We start from the raw sequence: 17,724 nt of genomic DNA, 5'->3' as shown, positions 1-17,724 counted from the left end.
TCTCCTGCTGAAATTCTTCCTGTGCTACCCTGAACTTATGGGGAGATTTGGACACCAAGTCCTCCAACTCTGGTTTTCCTGGGGAGACTGCAGGCAAACTGAGACTGAAGAAGCTGGTTTTGACGTGTCTGATCTGCTGAACAGTGCTAACCCATTACTTCCCATTCTGAAGAGCAATTCCAGCATTTTACTTATTTTACTGGTATGTGAGTTCCACAAGGACGGGCTGCTCTCCCGGCCCTTATTTAGGGGGCTTTTTGGTTCTTAAAGCTCTTAGTGCTGTTATGAGGCCAAGGATTCTGCTAGAAGGGCCCATGTGTGTATACACAGTCTTCCACCTCCCAAAGAAGCCTGATACGGAAAATGGGACTGTGTATGTGTGTTAGCTCTTTCTCTGTCATCCATCCACTGTGATAGAAAGGGATCTTTTGAGAGTTGGCTACGAAGGGATCTGAAGGGTGCTGCTAATGTATGCCATGGAAAAACTCCATTCCTTTCTCTATCCAGATACACAGCTGGGTACTCTAGATTCTTCTGTGGCAGCCTTTCAAGAAGCTGTTTTGCTAATTTGAGAGCAATGGCTTACTACTGATAGATGAGAAGGGTATGAGGAACAAAGAACTTTGAAAAAGCAGCGTGCAGAGAACAGGTCTTGAGGGCACGGCTTTCTGTTTGCTTGGGGTTTTAATTTTGTTTGTTTTTAACTGGAGAGTCTTGTCAGATTTTTGCAGTACTCTTGAATTTTCAGGACTGCAAATAGCATGTTTTATTGCTCTTAAAAGATAAAATGTTGGGATAGGGAAAATTAATCAGTGCAGGGGAGAAAGGGGCCTTGAAGTAGCAGGACACTAAAGTGTGTTTGCCTTTAGCTGGCGTGATGAGCTCTGTTAACCTATGTAATCATGACAGAATACAGGTCCTGATGGCTGCTCAGAGGCCTTCTCTCACTTTCACCTCTCCCACCTGCCCTGTCACCCCTCCCCATCAGTGGCCGCTTGTCCCATGACTGTTCAGCCAGTCACATAGAAAATACTTGCTAACATTTCCACACGAGAACCTGAGATTTGCCTGTAAGGGCAAAAGCTAAGAGCTGTGATGTTTCTTCTCCAGCCTGTTAGAGAAATTAAAACTATGTGTCATGAGAATAGAAACCCATGTCAGCAGACAGTGGAGAAGCAAGGTTTGATTCTGAGTGGGCACCCATCGGGCATTACAGACCGGCATGTATTTGTTCTGAACTAAGAGGCTATGAAGTAAATTTTAATATTCCAGGTTACTGAAATGACTGACAAGAGGGCTCTCATGTAGGGCAGTTCTTTCACAGTTAGGGTGATATTGCAGAGTAGGTAGCAACATCCGGGCATTTGATACCATTGCAGAGCATTAGTAAAAGTGATCAATGAGTTGACATATCAGTACAAATTAAGGAGGAGGAGTGTCCCATGAGACTTTCCTATGCTGTTACCTTTGGCAGTAGTTTTGGAACCTATCCATAAACTAAAGCAGATGTATACATCACAGGTCTATCAATAAGCAAAAGAGAAACAGTGGCTCCTTCCCTGAATGGTACTCCTGCTTTCCCTTTTCTGTCTTGCCATGTGCTCTTGCAGAAATAAATTAATTTAGCTCTGTCCTGGTCTTTAAAGTGAGTTGTAATAAATCACAGGCTTTGACAATTCACCTTTCGGTTGGGGAATAGCGTAATCAATCTGAATTTAGATGGGCTAATAAAAAACAGTGCAATATCCTGGGATAAATACACTGTCAGATGTAAACAAAACTTATGAGGTGAATAACTTCAGCCTGAGAATGCACTAGTAAAATGGAAAGGCCTCTGCATGGTACAGTGAAATAAAAATGAATGTTCTTCCAAAGATGATTTATTTGCTTATCTGCTTTTAATAATTGTCTGGATTAGATAGAACAGATGGTTAGTGGCTTCATCTGAGACCTTGAGCTCCTGAGTAGGAAGGAAGATGTTAACACAGTGATGCATTTACCAGGACCAGGAAGGCTGTGTACCTTGGTTAGTGCCGTTTTGTGCTGTGAGTGTTCATCTGGGGGTGAATGTGGTTGTGATCACACACTGTCCCACTTGCCTTCTCCATGCTCAAGATCTGAGCTGCTCTCTCAGAGAATGGAGATAGGCTGACTGATGTTAGATTACATTCCTGAATGTCATATGGAGCAGGTCTGTGTCAGCGGAGCCAATTGTGCAGACAGCTCCCTGCCCCTTATTCCTGAAGGTCTCAGATATGGGCAGGAATCAGGCTCAGAACTAGAAAGGTTTTTCTGGCACAGGCAGCCTGTTCTTACCTTAACTGATTTCCTTGGGGGTCGCACAGCCTTTTCCTCTTCATCATCCAAGTCTGGATGCGTGACTACTGTGTGATAGGGGAAGGCAGCTGGAAAAGGCAGTAGGCTGTCCTGGCAGGCTCTAGGCTTGGTTGCTGAGACCAGGTTTCTCTTTACCTCTTTCAGCTGTACCATTTGCAATGCAGTAGCCAGGACTACTGGGGGAGGAGAGGAAGGGTAGTGCTGACACAATACATGTTGAGACGATCATATTATGTCAGCACTACCAGGCATTTTCTGCCTGATCCTTATGGAACTGCATCTGTACATGCTGTGCAGGTGAATTTAGTGTTAAACACCTTAACAACAGAAGTATGCCCAAATTAAGGCTACTAGCTGTGGGTTCAGCTCTGAGACTCCAGACAGAGCTCTGTAGTCAAGAAGCAGGGTTGTGGGCTGAATGCTGTGTATATGACTTCCATTTTCCGTGATTGAGTGATGGCTTGTCTGGTTTATGTACGATTGATGCAGTTTAGCTGTTATGTTGCTACGGCAGTTACAAGGCTGCCAGCCTTTTGAAAATGAGTAACTATGGACTGACTCATAAGCTTGACTTTAGGTAAGCATCTTTAATATGCAACCTGATTTTTCAAAACAACAAGGAGAGCAGAGGTGCCAGAGGCTCTGTGCTCTTGGAAACAGGGCCCTGGCTTTAGGATGTCACTTGTCTAAAACCTTCATCTTAAATGTATGTTACACCTACACTTTTGTGCTGGATGGGAGTTACATAGCCAAATGCATTCTTTAAATGGGATATTACTCAGAGGTGCCTATCAGATGAGAGTCCGTCTGCTTTATTCAGTTCTCTATTTAAGCAGGACATACTTAATCTGAACGGTGCTTTATTAGGCTGTTTCCCAAGGCACCAGATCAGCATAATGGTATTAAATAGCAGTGACTTCTGCCTAATCAGGGCAGAAAGGTAATGTGTGTGCTTCTTCCCTCGCAGGACCTGGTCTGCTCAAGCTCTGTGGAGGTGGCTTGGAAGGTGTTGATGACTCTAAGGACCTTCCTGGAAAGAAACGAGGATGTCCTTGTCTGTGACCTCCTCCGGAGTCAGTTCCTACAGATTCTGCAGCAGCTGCTGGTAGAGAGCAGTTCAGCCTCCTTACAAGGTGACTCCCCTCTGTGACTTGGTCTTGCTGTAAGATCAACTAGCAGGGTAGATGGCTGAAGGGATGCAGTCTGGAATAAAGTGGTTTTGAACTGCTGATGTAGCTTCAGTACTTATCTGCATGAGGAAATTTACAGACAGAACTGTGCTGATTTAGTTTCCTTCTCTAGAGATTCTTGTTTTGAAGTGAGAGAGTCTTTTTCTGATTTAGGTTGTTCTGGCTTCAAACTGTGATTGTTAAACCAAGGCAAGGTTTTCTTACACTGTCATAAGTGTTCAAGTGGAGAACTGTACTGGTAAATCTCCCAGCTTGAACAGGGGCTCAACTGGTGACTGAAAGACATCCTCCTTTTTGCCTCTTCTCTATGCAAAACAGCTTGGTGTGCCTGAGTACACTTGGTTTCCAGGGCACAGGGACCAGGAGCAGAGATTGTTTGAATCGTTCATGATACTGATCTCCAAACAGGAATCGTGTTATCACCAGATCTCATAATTCTATTAAATCTCTCAAAGACTTATCAGGGTTGTGACTGGGGGAAATCCCTCTGTTTTCATTACTAGCCCTGGCTGTGGAGTTGGGACTGTTGTCCTATTGTGAATGGTGCTGTGCAAAGCCGTCTGTGAGCTTGAACTGAAAAAGGGAGCAGTGCTAGGACGTCCTTGGCTCCCCTGGGATAGGGGCCCAGCACAGCTTTTGCTTGTTCCTGAGGGTGCCACTGATACTTGTAACAGCCCTGCTCTGTTTGGGATGTTTTGCTGTGCACCAGTTGGGATGGAAGCAACAAGAGGGAAAGTGTTTTTGCCTTACCTCCAGCAAAGCCAGTAGGCTGGAGAAGAGGGGGGTTAAAAGCAGGAGCACGGTAGAGCATGAGGCTATAAGGTTACGGATAAAGAAGGCAATGTTGGCATCTGCCAGATCTAATCTTGTTTGGAATTGTGCACATTTGGAGTTGTGGTGTCCTTCTGTCACTGATCTAGGGGTGCCAGGGGCTGTGGGGAGGTAGATTGTCTGTTTCCTGTTGCGGGAGTCAGACCTATTCCTCCAAACTGACAGTCATGGAGACAGGACACTAGGCTAGAGGGGCTTTTGCAAGATTAGAGCCCTTCTGCTGTGTTTAATGTCCCCACCTCCTCTTCATACTGCATCTTGAACTCGTTAGCTGAGTTACTGGCAGCCCCATCCAGAAAGTCAAACACAACTTCCTTGTCTCCCAGCACACAGGCAGCTCTCTGTGAGGTCTGGGGCAGATAAGTCCAGGGGATGTGCATCCCTGTTCAAACAGTAGCCTGCTCTTAGACAACAAGAAGGCCCAACAGTGGGTCTCCATCCAGAATATGTTAACATTAAAGATTCCTATAAATGTTTCCTCCTCAAAACTGAAAACTGCTGAGCCTTTGTGAAGACATTTTCTGGAGGCGATAGTTGCTTGCTCTAGGTATGGCTATATACAATGCAAAGTCTTTACCTGGTTACAGTGCTGCAGAAGAGTGAATATGCTAGGGAGGGGGTTGCCCTGGAGAGGCCTGAGCAGCACCATTCTCCTCGCATACAGACCTGCCGTGCGGGGCTTTCACATCTACTGTCCCTGCTCTGCCCTGTGGGGCGGGATGGACAGCATTTTCTGGCCTCACAAGATGCTGGAGAACAAACGCTGTGCAGCCAAGCGCTCTCAGGTGCTGGGCTGCTGTCAAAGCGTGGGCTGCCAGTGATGGTCAAGTAGATGGGAAGAGGGCAGTCTGCAAAGGGCTGGTGACTTCTAGCTTATTAGAGGTGTCAGTTTGAATGTTTAGTGACCATGCCCCTTACATGGTTCAGTAAGGGTGTAAAAGACCATAGCCTCCTTTTTCCCCCTCTTTTCTACTTGTTCCTGGAACGGTGTTGGCAGGATCCAGCGTGTAACTCAGGCCAACCCACAGTGGCAGAAAGGGGCCCTAATCTAGAGGGGACTGTAGAGATGAGAATTAAATTGGCAGCGTGTGTGTGTAAAGGGGGAATACTTCCTCCCCTAACCCATTCTCATGCCTGAGCCGGAAAATTAACAATTCTTGGCACACTTTAAGGTACAACAGTTTAGAGTTCACTGACAAGCTAAGCTATCTGTGCCCTTCTTAGCTAACAGGAACCTGCCTGTTTTGCTGAGCCTCCTCTTCCTGGTGCAGCTGCGGAGCAAAGGTGTGAGGGAGCTGGACAGCACAGACTTCAAGCTGCTTCACCAGGGTGAGTCTGTGTGTCCATCTTCTCCTGGGGGGCTTTGATCTGTGTTTGTTAGTTGTTCCATAAGATGATTAGAGGCTGGCTCTTTGTCCTTGGAGAGAAAGGTGTACCTTGCATTATACTTACGATTGCTTTGAAATACTTTCATAGCCAGAGCATTGTAAAGAGCCCTGGTTATCAGTTCAGTCAACAAAACCCAGGTTCTCTGCCTCTTGCTTTCACAATACATTTGTTGTCTGAAACCTCACAAGGTGGCCAAAGTATTCTCCTGGCTGTGACATGATTTCAGGGTCTGTGACTGTTGTTGACTTGGCACGTGACAGTATTGCTGATGTGCTTCCTGACACATCCTTCCCCCTCCACACTTGCTGACACACTCCTGTGGGGTTCAGGCCACAGGGGTGTCCTGTGAACCACCCATCAGGGACCAGCAGCCTAGTGAACCTGGGCTCTCAATGGAGCGTGAATCCAGAGTATATGGGTCCCAACCAGCTGCAGGACTTGCGTGCTCCACCCCAGAGACATAGAAGAGCAGGCTATGTTTGTTTACTCACCGTACTGTGACCTGCTCTCTTGTTTGGTGATCCTTACTCGGTGACTTCTCCCTTCTTACTTGCCTATTGGAGGTTCATGCAGGCTGTGAAAAAAGAATAGATACTAGAGGGAAGTTCAGCTGATCCATCCTCTCATCTCTTCCCTGGTCTGATAAATTGATCTCTCCAGCAGACTTTGAAGGACTATCCCCTTCAATTTGAAGTGTTCTATGTCTCAGGGCTGCCTGTGTTGCCCTTGTAAAGAAGCAGTGTTTCTCAGACATTCATTAGCCAAGAGAACTGGGGGTGTGGAAGAAGCATGTCCTCTTTATACCAACCCTTTTTAGCTGCTGTGATTTCAGAGCACAGCTCAGCTGCTCCCAGGAGTCACAAGCTCCTTCTGCTCTTGCTTTCTGCTCTGTATTTTTCAACACAACTCTCTCCCTGCCCCAGCCACCCCACTCATTCCCTGCTTGGCTCTCCAGGCTATGTTCTTCAGGGGTGGATGTGCAGGGCACTCTCCTCTGATGAGGCTTACGTGAAACCAGCTCGTAGATGGAAGGGGTGTGGGGAGGCGTGTTGATGTGTGTTTTTTGAGAACTGTTTACTCAGACTTCAAGCTCTTCAAAAGATTTTCTATGACAGTTTTGCTGAGCCCTGCAGTCCTGGATTTCCCTCCCAAACTTTTGCTAAACATTGTTCCTAAGTGTTTGCTGCTTACAACAAACATGGCACGTTTATTCCTAGTGTGAGCAGAGTTGGTGAGAGTGGAGGAGCACAGCTCTCCATGCCATTCACCAGTCTGGCCGCCATGTGAGACAGGCAGATGGCTGTTTATGGTTGATCTAATATTAGGATCAAACTCGCCCTGTGGAGACGGGTAACTTATAGCCTGTTGCTGTTGGATTCATTACTGCCCAATGTGATATATGCCCTTTAATATACCCTTTTCTGTTCCCCCCTCTCCATTAGCATCCTCCACTACACTGTCTGGTCTAAAGCAAACACTCTAGGGTAGATGCCTATTGCTTTGTCTGTACCATGCTCTGTTTATTTTCACTTCAGGTTGTGTCGCTCATGTCCGAATTCTCTCCCCACTGACTGACTTCTTTTTTGTGCTGAGATGCTCTGTTATGTTGGTGTCTGTGTTATGCACATTCTTTTGTTTCCAGTTAGTAATCTCTGTGGGAAATGCAGGCCGAGGGACACTGACCTCCTGCAGCCATCCTTGAATTTTCTGTACTGGAGCCTTCATCAGACAACACCTTGTAGTCAACAGAGAGGTGAGGCAAGATTGTATTGATTGCTAAGTTAATCTCAGCGGGGTTGTAGCTTGGCCATCAGAGACTGTATTCTAACTGTCTCAGGAGATAAGGTGGATTTTTGCCCTTCCAGACGCAGTTAACAAAGACCATTTTGTATTTGGGATGAGGTTTTTTAGGTTGGGGGTTTTGTTTTGGTTTGGTTTGGTTTTGCTGCCTTCTGATGATTCAGGACTTGGCTGCTGAGAGACGGAACTGCTGTATTTTTCTTTTGTGAAAATTTTTCTTTTCATTTTCTTTGGTGCCTTGTTTGAAATGTCCTGGTATTGCCATGATTCAAAAAAATTAAACAATAATAGAGAACAGCTCTAGCCAACCTTCTAGCTGTGTTAGCTGAAAGCTGGTCATTTTATTAGCTGGCTGAGCGGTCGCTTGTGCTGTGGGAGATGAATACAAGTGTAGCTGGACAGCCTTACTCTGGTGAGCCATGGCAGCTGGGGCTGCCTCACTGCAGTAGGGGTGTGCTCTGCACTTCTCTTCTGCTTGTCAAGCTGGTTTAACCTGTGCCATCCCGTCAGCCTCTCTGATTATGTTTCTCCCATGCAGCAGTGGCTGTGCTGCTCTCCAATGTGTCCTTGCTAGAGCTCCTCCAGAAGGTTTTGGAGTGCACCTGGTTGCGGTCCCCTCCCTCTGAACCTGCTTACCTATCACCTGAGGATGCCTTGCTGTGCTCTGGGTGGCTGCTGGTTGCGTCCCTCTTACTTTATCAGCATCGCTACAATACTGAGGTTAGAACCACTCTAGTGTTCAGATCCAGGGAACGGCTAAACCTTAAAAAAAAAAAAAAAAAATCCTCATTAGCAGAGGAAAGTGGTTTGCTTTGGCCTGGAATCTGCCTGCCTTGGTCGCTCTTTTGTTATTGTCCACAAGTTATTCCCTGCTGCACTTCTCCAGCAAGACTGGAAGCTAGCATGTTGCTGAAGGCTGAGACCCGAATCATTGGAGAGTGAGAGAGGGGCAGAAATCCTGGGGGAAAAAGTGCATGCTCAGCCCTCCTGATCCAAATCACTTTCCTCTTCAGGACAAAAAAAAATACATTTTAAGGCCTTTCTCAAGGGAAGGCTGGGGGTGGGAGACACAGCTCCCATGTTGTAAACTGCTTTTTTGGTACTAAAATGATTAGTAGTGGAACAGTCACAATCCAAACCTATTATTGGCAAGTAAGTGTTCAATATTAGCAAGCTCATACAAATGTGGGCAGCTGTCATTGTATTTGATGCTTTGCAGTCCGACAAGAGAGCTAAGCTGGAGTTGTCAGCTGATGTTGGAATTACAGCATAGAGGGAAGCACTTTCTAATGCCAACACAAGGGGATAATGTTTCCTTTTGAAGTATCTACCCAGGCCTCTCTCCCTCTCTTGATATGGAGTTAAACAGCATGTCATGAGTTGTGAGCTCTGCTCTTGCAGTTATGCCCAGCAGAGTATGTGCTTTGGGAGTCAGTGCACCTACTTGCAGATGATAAAATCACATTAAGGACATGCTTGCATCTGGACAGAGAGGTAAGGGTTCGTTTTCTAATGCTGAGGGAAGACGTCTTCCAAAACCCAGACCAAGTCTGCACCTGTTGCTTCATGGGTGTGCTGCCTCTGTTTAGATCTTACAGCATGGGACTTGTATGGATTGTCAACTGTGTGAATGCATAGCAAGACCTGCCTGTCCCTGCTCTGTTAACTGCTGAGCACAATTTACCTTCCCAGTTTCCAAGTCAGGGCTGTGTCTGGGTGGTCAGTGTTGTGCCAGTCCCAAAAGGGATTGAATTCTAGTGGCTAGTGTTGAGCTTCATCTCTGGGAGTGACACTCTCAGCTGATATTGATCCTTGAAATGCAATCGTTTAGTGGCTTACAAACCTGTTGTTTGGCTTCATCAATACCTTACTGGCTTGATGTGCTATGACCTGCAATCCAGAATCCTTCTTGCACCAGAGATGGGGAAAGAAACTACAGATGCAGGTGGCAAATGGAAGTGGTTCAGGGACGCATCAGCATTTCTGATCTTCAGTGTTTCTAATCTTCTTCTGAGGGGGAAGGAGAGGGGATAAGAGGAAGACTCACTTCTCTTGCTGCTTTCTGCTGCTCGGTATAGCTGAAGCTGCACAAAGCATCCTGGAGGTCCTTGTGAGAGAGCCTTTGGCCTCTGTGGCTGTGAATGTGAGCTGATGCCAGGCTGTCTACCCGAGCCTGCAGTTTTTTACAGGAGAACAATGGCTCTGAGAAATGGCCACATTCATCTCAGGCTGGTGTTAATAGTGAGGACTTGTCTGGCCATAGCAAGCTTGCGTGTTAACTGTGTTGTTGCTACTGGCTTTAGTAGAAGCCTGTGGATAAAGATGGGTCATGGATGGTAAGCTATTTGGCTTGTCAGTTCTTAGACAATAACCACTGCCACCCTGTTGCAGAAGGTACTCCTAGCTCTCCTATTGAACATTCCTCTCTTCAGAAGACAGTTTGAAGGAATCAGCCCTGTAGTTCTTATGCCTGCCCTCCCTTGCCAACTCTCTGCCTTACTGAGGAACTTGAACGCTTCTGGGGCTCTGTGAGGCTTGACGCCATCGCTGCTGAATGGCTGCTCTGTGAGGGAAACAGTGTGTTGCAGACTGCCCTCTTAAGCCCACCTTTCCTGCTTCCCCTAGTTCCCAAGTCCCTAACCTCCTCTGCCTCCTTTCACCCATGCCGTAGTTCCTAGCCCTGGGCTCTCTGCAGGCCTCCCAGCCTAAGCACGCAGGGCCAGATTCTTGTCGTCACTGCTGGCTTTTGGCTGCCTGGCTCCTCAGTCTTACTGACTGGCTGTGGGGCTAAGGTACAGCCGTGTTTGGCGATGGCTGTTCCTGCTACTCTGTGTGTTCGGCAGTCTGCCAGCTGTGTGCCAGAGGGCCTGCAGGGAGCAGTGAGCGTGAGACAGGCAAATGAGTTGCACTGTGGTTTGGAAGCTGTGCGGGGCTGGCAGCTGGTGGTGAGCCAAACTTGAGGGCCCGGTGATGTGACTCTCCCTTCTGGATCAGACTCCTGAAACCCTGTTGCTGTTCCCTTGTTTTTCAATGGTCATCATAGGGTAGTGTCTAAGGACTGAAAGTATATAAGGGAGATTTTTACCTGGTCCAAACCAGAACCATTTATTCTCTTATATTTCATTCTCCTCTAGGTTCACCAGACACTCTCTCTAGACCTAACAGAAGTCCTGAATGCAGTCATCTTCAGGAAGAAGAAGCCAGTCCTGCTGTTAGGTATTTTGCGTCTGTTACAGGGATTTGACTGGAAGCAGCTGCTAGTACCATGCTACAGGCAACGAGGGAGAACTGGTGACTATGGGATGGGATGGTGCAGGTGCTGGTGGGAATCTGGAAGCTTTGGTCCATTTGGCTTTGGGAGTACGTAACTGGTGCTGAGAAAGGGCAAAAGGGAACTGTCTAGAGTTCTGCCATGTTTGGGCAAATCTTCCTTGAAGGTTGGTAGTGACATCTGAAACTGAGCCTGAACTGGGATAGTGTCTCACAGCTAGGAGATGAACAAGGGAACTCATGTTGCCGTTCCTGCCTGCAGCTGTCAGCAGCTGCTGGGCAACTCCGGTAGACCCTTAAGCCCAAATTTTCTCTCCTTGCCCTCTCCCATGCTACTGCACAGGCACCAGCACACAGAGCAGGGGAGAGGAAAACACTGACACACACTAATAAGCGGCTCCCTGTCCTAGTGAGCATCATGCAGTTCCTGAGAGCTCTCCTGCAACAGAACTTCTCCTCCTCTCTGCTGGTGATCGTTGGCCAAAACACAGCCCAAGGTGCTACACAACCACAGCCATCATCACTGCAGGATGCTGTCTTGCAGCCCCTTGCCATGCAGCAGGTCTTCTCGCTTGTTGTCAGTCTGCAGAACCTTTTGGTGCATGTCCAGTTGCAGGTATATAAAATATGACTTTTGGAACAACACCAGTGTTGTTGGGCTTCAAGCAGGTACACTAACTGAGGAGAAACCACCCTGTTGCAGAACCTAAGGGGCTGCCTTTTTTTTTTTTCTTCTGCTTGCATTTTCCACCCATTACAGACATGTGATGAGGAGGTGGGAAAATGCTCTTGCTTCAGCATGGCGCAGTGAGAAAGAAGGTAAATCAAGCTATGCAGTACTCCCTGCTGCTGAACTGAATAGCTGAAATTCTGTGTACTAATGACGATCTCTGTTTTCCCATCTCCTGCCCTGCAGGGATGCCACACCCATAAGGACAGAGGTGGGAAAAGTGTAACAAATCCCCCTGGCAAGGTGCTTTGGGGGGTAGTACATCAGTGTACATTTAACTTGCTCAAGCGATGTTGGGCTCCAGGGGATAGTACATCAGTTTACATTTAATTCTCTCGAGCGATGTTGGGCTCCCATCTTTATTCTTTGGAGGCTGTTACTTAATTTTTTTTTTAGTCTCAGAATAAGTAGTTGTGCCTTTGTCTGGCTCCTTGATGTGACAGATAATTTGCAGCATGTTGCATCCCGTGAAGGAGATGAAGGGTGTTATTTTCCTGTGCTGCATGCTCTTCAGATCCTGCCACTTCATGAATTTTCCTCTTGCAATAGCTGCTGACTGGTTTTTTTCTTCTTTTTTTCCCCCTCTTGGTATTCCAGAAAGACTTGCTGCTTTCTCAAGCTGTAGTTGCCTGCCTGGAAACCTTAGTGGAATACCTGCATGTGAAGAACCAGGATGTTGGTAAAGTCTTCCTGCTCTTTCTTCTCCTGGGTTTCCCTCCTGCAGTGATTTTGAGCTCTTTGATCTCCATCCAGTAGCGCCTTGGAGCAGATGCTTAATGAGTTTATGCCCAATAAGAAAAATTATTTGTATGCCTAAAGTTAATGATGTGCTTTGTGGGATGAAATCACAGTGCCTGGTTCCCCTGCAGGCATGAGCCCTCACTTTGGCTCTGGACACCAAGATGCTTTCCAGAAGGAAAAAAGTCATTCACTAGCCCCCATGTGTTAAGAGTGAAACATTTAGGAATGGAGGGAGTATAGGAATAGTCTTTCACTTCCAGGCCAATTGTAGCAAACCTTTAGACCATAAATATAGGGGAGGGAGGATCTGAATATGATGTGTCTTCCACACAGACAGTGTTGGTCACAGTTTGGTCCTGAGGGAGGGGAAGGGAGAACAGGGTACTAGGCAGTCTTAGGGAACGGAAGCTGGAAATTCTAGATTTCCAGGGGAGAATGCAGACCTTGATTTCCAGAGTCCATGTTAGACCTAATGTATACCATGTTAGCAATATAACATAATATGACAGCGCTGTACAGTCGGGGGGAAGAATAGACCCTTTTGCTTATTGTCAGCCTCTTGCCACAAAGTCCAGGTGCTGGCTCTGATCTTGAAACAGACAGCAAGTTCTCTGTGCCCTGACCTGTTCAATTCAGTCATTTGAACACTGAGAGAGAAGGGGATGGGGTGAATGAACACCAGACAAAAGGGACACCGGTGGGAGAGAGGAAGCAGTTGAATGAAAATGTAATACTGCAGATGAATAACAGCCAGTAGCTGAAGGGATGCTATTAAAAGGCTGGGTTAAAAAAAAAAAAGCGTGGCATGTTATGGGGAGGTTCCCCTGATTTGGGATTAAGCTAATGAAATGCTGCTTCAGCAACAGCTGAACCTGTTGCTTTGGCTGCCTAAATTCTTGCTGTGGTGCAGAAGTTCACAACGGTGATAACAGGAGTCTCCTTATTCCAAGCAAAATGAGGGTCATGGCTATGTTTGACTGAAAGATGCGAGAACACTGCAAAGAGTGTGGCCTGGGCTCTGCCTCTAGGAGTTGCCTCATTTGAGGCTTTCTAAAACCCTCTCTTGGTCCAGAGATTTTTCCAGATGTGCAGAGCAGGCTCAGCACACAGGGCTGGTACCTTCTCATTTCCACAAGCTAAAAGATACCCTCCAAACATTTTACATTATTTTTTTAGTGTTGTTTTCCCATAGAAAAGATTCTTGTAGTGGCAATAGGGAGTTTACGTGACTGCCAGCAGAAAAGGGACCTGTCTGAAACTCTGGTGAACTGCTATGGTGTAACAAGCTGTATCAGCTGACTTGTTGTAATTGTCCATCCCATGCAATAAATACATCCTAACCTGCAATAAATACATCCTAACCTGCAATAAATACATCCTAACCTGCAATAAATACAAGGTAATAACACTTAACTTTAGCGTTCAGTGAGACACTTCACACTGACACAGATGATGACCTTGAGCCTTACCTCTGTTTATTATATATGTGCCTTATTAAGAACATTTTCTGTACTGATTGTTGCCATCAGCCTGGCTGGTCTCCATAGTACGCTCTCTGATGCAGATCCAGGCTCAGTTTGTGCAGCTTATGTTATAGGGCTTTCTTCATTCCCCAAAGGGTATTCTGCAGCTAAATAAAACCCATGGTTAGGAAATTTGTCCTCATATTGAAAGCAGAGGGTATTATTTTTAAACCCCTGAGCTAAAGATATCCCCTTACTATTTTATGACATGCACCCCGGGAGAAGGTTTCTCTTCCTGTACCAGTGCAAAGATGGACAAAATGTATTTTCTGCTTTAAAAAGCTATTAAGCTTTTGTCCTCATGACTAAACTCTTGCCCAAAGAGTGACAGATTAAAAAGCAAGTAAGAACAGAGCAAAAATCCCCTTAGTGTTTCACAGTGTGGGGTCTAGAAGAGAAAACTCGGGGTCAGTATTGAAGACTGTCCTTATTTGGGTCCAGCCTGTCACTTGGCCGATTTTAAAGCTGTCTTTGATTGCCTTCTCCTTCTCTCCCAGCTCTACATGTTGCTTCACAGCCCTGGCACCGATTCCTGCTCTTCACACTACTCAATGGGGGCCAGAAGTCCTTTCTGCAGCCAGAAGTTCTTAGGCTGATGACTCTGGTGAGCAGGGTGTTCTCCATTTTTTCCAGTATGTTGGTACAGTGCATGTGAGTCGGTTATTGGAACTTACCCCCTACGCACACACAATCTCAGGTACTGCTGTGGCTTTGTCTGTCACTATATTTGTGCCCTATAATAACGATACTTTCAAGTGAACTTCCCTTCCACACCCTGCAGAAACCGACTGCTGTTAGTGAGCATGTCTTGTTCTTCTGGTGTTCGTAGCATTTATTTATATCACCTAGAACCCCTGGGGAGGAGAGGGGAAACCTACAGAGAACATGCGACTGCTGTTGCCAGTCCGGGAGCATGCTGCAGCTCTCTGGAGAGCAGAACTCTGCCTGGCATCACAGCTCGTCTCCCCATCTTTGACCTTACAGACCTGACTTTTCAGGGCAGGGCGTTACTGCAATCTACTGCCCTGCTGCAACCGGGGCCTGCGAGCAGGAGAGGCAATGTGGGCCTACCCAGCAGAAATGCTGAAGATAAAGCCCTCATGGCAGTGGATGAGAGGAAGGGGTTATTAATGTGAACCTTCTCCCTCCAAATACCTGATGGGTCTGTGAATCTTTGTTATTCTTATTTCACTTTTTAAAGTTTACCTGGTTCATTTCAGTTCCGTCCCAATCTAAATCAAAATAAGTCTGGTTATAAATCAGAGCACCATCAACACGGATATTTGCACTGGTTCTATTAGAAGTTATATAAAAATCAGGCCTGTGGTTAAGGTGCTGCAGCATCCCATAGAAGAGGTCTTTCCAGGAGATGAGTCACTGTTGGAGTCTGTGGGTCTTACACTATTTAATACCTCTATTTTTTCCTTTGTTCAAGTTTCTGAGATACCAGAGCAGCAATATTATTTCTCAAAAAGACATTAGCCAGATTCTCCAGGAGGCAGCAGAAGCCAACTTAGCAGAGCTGCCTGAGGCCACGTCTCGTGCTCTTCACCTCTTCCTTTGTCAGGTAAGAGAGCCGTGACTGCTGTGGAAAATGAGAAGGGAATCCCTGGGGAATTGCTTTAGCGTTTGATGGGGAGCCATAAACTTCCTTAGACGATGTTATAGTAAGATGAAGAAGAATCCTGCAGCTGCTAGCTTGGCCTACTGCCTTGAGGGGTGTACGGTGAAATCAGAAAGAGAGTGATGCCAGCAGCTGCCTAAAATGTGTCGTCGTATTGGGTGGCCCCTTGATTCCCCCCAGATCAAAGTTTGAAGGGCTAATTGCTCTGTGTGGAGATGAGGGAGGGAGGTATGAAGGAACAAGCCCAACAGTTTCCTGTTGGTCTGGAAGTCATTCTTTTTTCTGACTGCTCAGATTCAGAGCAGTCATTGCCAGGTGGAGCCAGTGCAGTCCGAGACCATTCAGACCTTGCTGGAGCACCTCCTGGGACAGAGGAGCACTTGTGTGAAACATAAGGACATTGTGTATCCTTTGCTGGGCAGATGCCTTTGATAGGTGATGTGAGGGTGGTGGGTATAACAGGAGGTGGAAGGGATACTTCATCCTTCCCTTGTTCCAGCTGAAGGCAAACAAGTGGAAAAACTCTGAGTGGTTGCTACACTTGGCTAACTTTGGGATGAAAGACTTCATCATCCCCAAAGTTGAGAAGACATTTGGGAAATGAGGAGACATTTGGGATGAAAGGGGGTGTCTCTGCTGGGATTGCATTTATCTATATGGCAGAGGTGTCTGATGAAAGGGGAGCAGGCCAGGGAGCCTGTGACTTCAAAGCAGTAACGATCCCTGTATTGATTTCCCTGGAGGATGAACAATCACTTAACCTCTGTCTATGCGCTAACTCATGCCAGTGTGCCTGTGAAGTCATGGAAACCCAAAGATGACTCGAGCACTTTCAAAGTACAGCGAGCATTCAGAAACTGCTGAGTGGAGTTACTGAATTTTGTTCTGCTTGGCCTTAGAGTCCCCTGCTGAGAACTGCATCCTCTTCTCTGGGGATGGAGGCAGGGGCCGCTCCCAGATTACTTGTGGAGAAAGAGGGAGCCTGATATAGTATTTGTTTATTTCTCAAACTGTCTGCTTTTGCCTTCCTGTTTTTATCACGCCGTGTGGCCTCAGACAGGTAGCAGTGGTGCAAGTGGCCCCGGCAGTGATTTCCTGTTGGGGTGGGGACTTCCTCCATTGTGGGACACTGCCGTCAGCCATGAGCAGGGTATGAGGTGTTTGTTATCTGTGAGGAGTAGCTTGTCCTCGTGCTTACCCCCAATATGATACTACTGCTCTGTGGTGGGATGCTCAGAGCGCAAGTTGTCCAGGTGGAGACCATCCAGCCCCATGAAGTTCCTCTCCACTGCCTTTACTTGTCTGTATGGGGGTGATATGAGGGTGGTAGGTATAAGAGAGGTAGAAGGGATACTTCATCCTTCCTTGAGGGATACTTCCCACCACCTTGAGGGAAGGTGGACAGGAGGTCTTGATACATTGCTAAAGTTGTTTCTTATTTCTGGCTTTTCCACATATGAAGAAGCCTTCAAATCTTGGTTGTTAGGAAGGGTTTTGGTGTTTCTTACACGTGTTGGGGGGGGCGGTCCATGGCTTGGGGGAGAGTTGGTTTAGTAATGAAAACCTCCTGTCAGCTATGCGTCAAATGCGGGAATTCCAGTAGCATGCTGGAGTTTCAGCCATGTCTTCCTTTCGGTTTCCACTCATGCTATCAATGACAGATGTCTGGGAAGTGTGGCAGTGTCCCTCTCACACATTGGAGACTGAAAGGAGAAGATGTGGTGCACGCAGCAGAATGGAATAGGGGATCCCATCCTGCCTTTTATTCCCAGTGAGTAGTAGAGAGAAGATGGACGAAGGAAGTCATTTGTACCTCATTTTCAGAAAAAAGTTTGTTGACAGTCATTTATAAAGCCTGGTTACTGAAATGGCTCCTCGTTTCCTTTTGTGTGTGGGATGAGGCTTGGTTGATGCTCTTTTCAGCTATCAAAATACAGATCCGCCTGGTGAAAATGGTGTCGTACGCGGGCGGCAGGTGCTATGAAAGAAGCGCTCTGCTCACCTGCCCGTCCTCCGGGCTGGCAAGGGGGTTGGGGGCTCCAGCCAGGGCCCCGGGGAAGCAGGTATGTGCCTGTCCCGCTGGGAAGAGGGGACTTCTTCCCGGTCACGGATGATGCCCTAGGCTACAGCCCCAGCCCCCCGCTTGCCCGTTGCCTCCAAACCCTATAAGCGGCCCGTTCTCGTTGGGCCTTTAATTAACGAGGTTCCTTCCCTTGCAGAGCCGGGGGAAACCCTCCCGCAAAGGGAGCAGCCCCGAGGGGCGCGGGGCCCACCTCCCCCCACCGCCGG

At 47.1% G+C, this 17,724-nt stretch overlaps 1 protein-coding gene across 1 annotated transcript in view; it reads left to right on the top strand.

Annotated features, from left to right (window-relative positions):
* Nucleotides 1-17,498, top strand: part of MEI1 (meiosis inhibitor 1) — a gene marked incomplete at its 3' end in the record, with an annotated part of 36,316 nt that extends 18,818 nt beyond the window's left edge. Inside the window, 13 exon segments of the mRNA XM_009585523.1 lie at nt 1-202; nt 3,305-3,470; nt 5,583-5,687; nt 7,390-7,500; nt 8,086-8,267; nt 10,682-10,763; nt 11,228-11,433; nt 12,145-12,226; nt 14,309-14,415; nt 15,247-15,378; nt 15,730-15,844; nt 15,847-15,888; nt 17,359-17,498. Coding sequence (XP_009583818.1) covers nt 1-202; nt 3,305-3,470; nt 5,583-5,687; nt 7,390-7,500; nt 8,086-8,267; nt 10,682-10,763; nt 11,228-11,433; nt 12,145-12,226; nt 14,309-14,415; nt 15,247-15,378; nt 15,730-15,844; nt 15,847-15,888; nt 17,359-17,498 — 1,672 coding nt within the window.
* Between the last annotated feature and the right edge of the window lie 226 nt (nt 17,499-17,724).

This window comes from Fulmarus glacialis, unplaced genomic scaffold, assembly GCF_000690835.1.
Source record: "Fulmarus glacialis isolate BGI_N327 unplaced genomic scaffold, ASM69083v1 scaffold16519, whole genome shotgun sequence".
Classification (NCBI taxonomy): domain Eukaryota; kingdom Metazoa; phylum Chordata; class Aves; order Procellariiformes; family Procellariidae; genus Fulmarus; species Fulmarus glacialis.
Note: the sequence above shows the minus strand (reverse complement) of the source record. Positions and strands in the feature narration are given on the sequence as shown.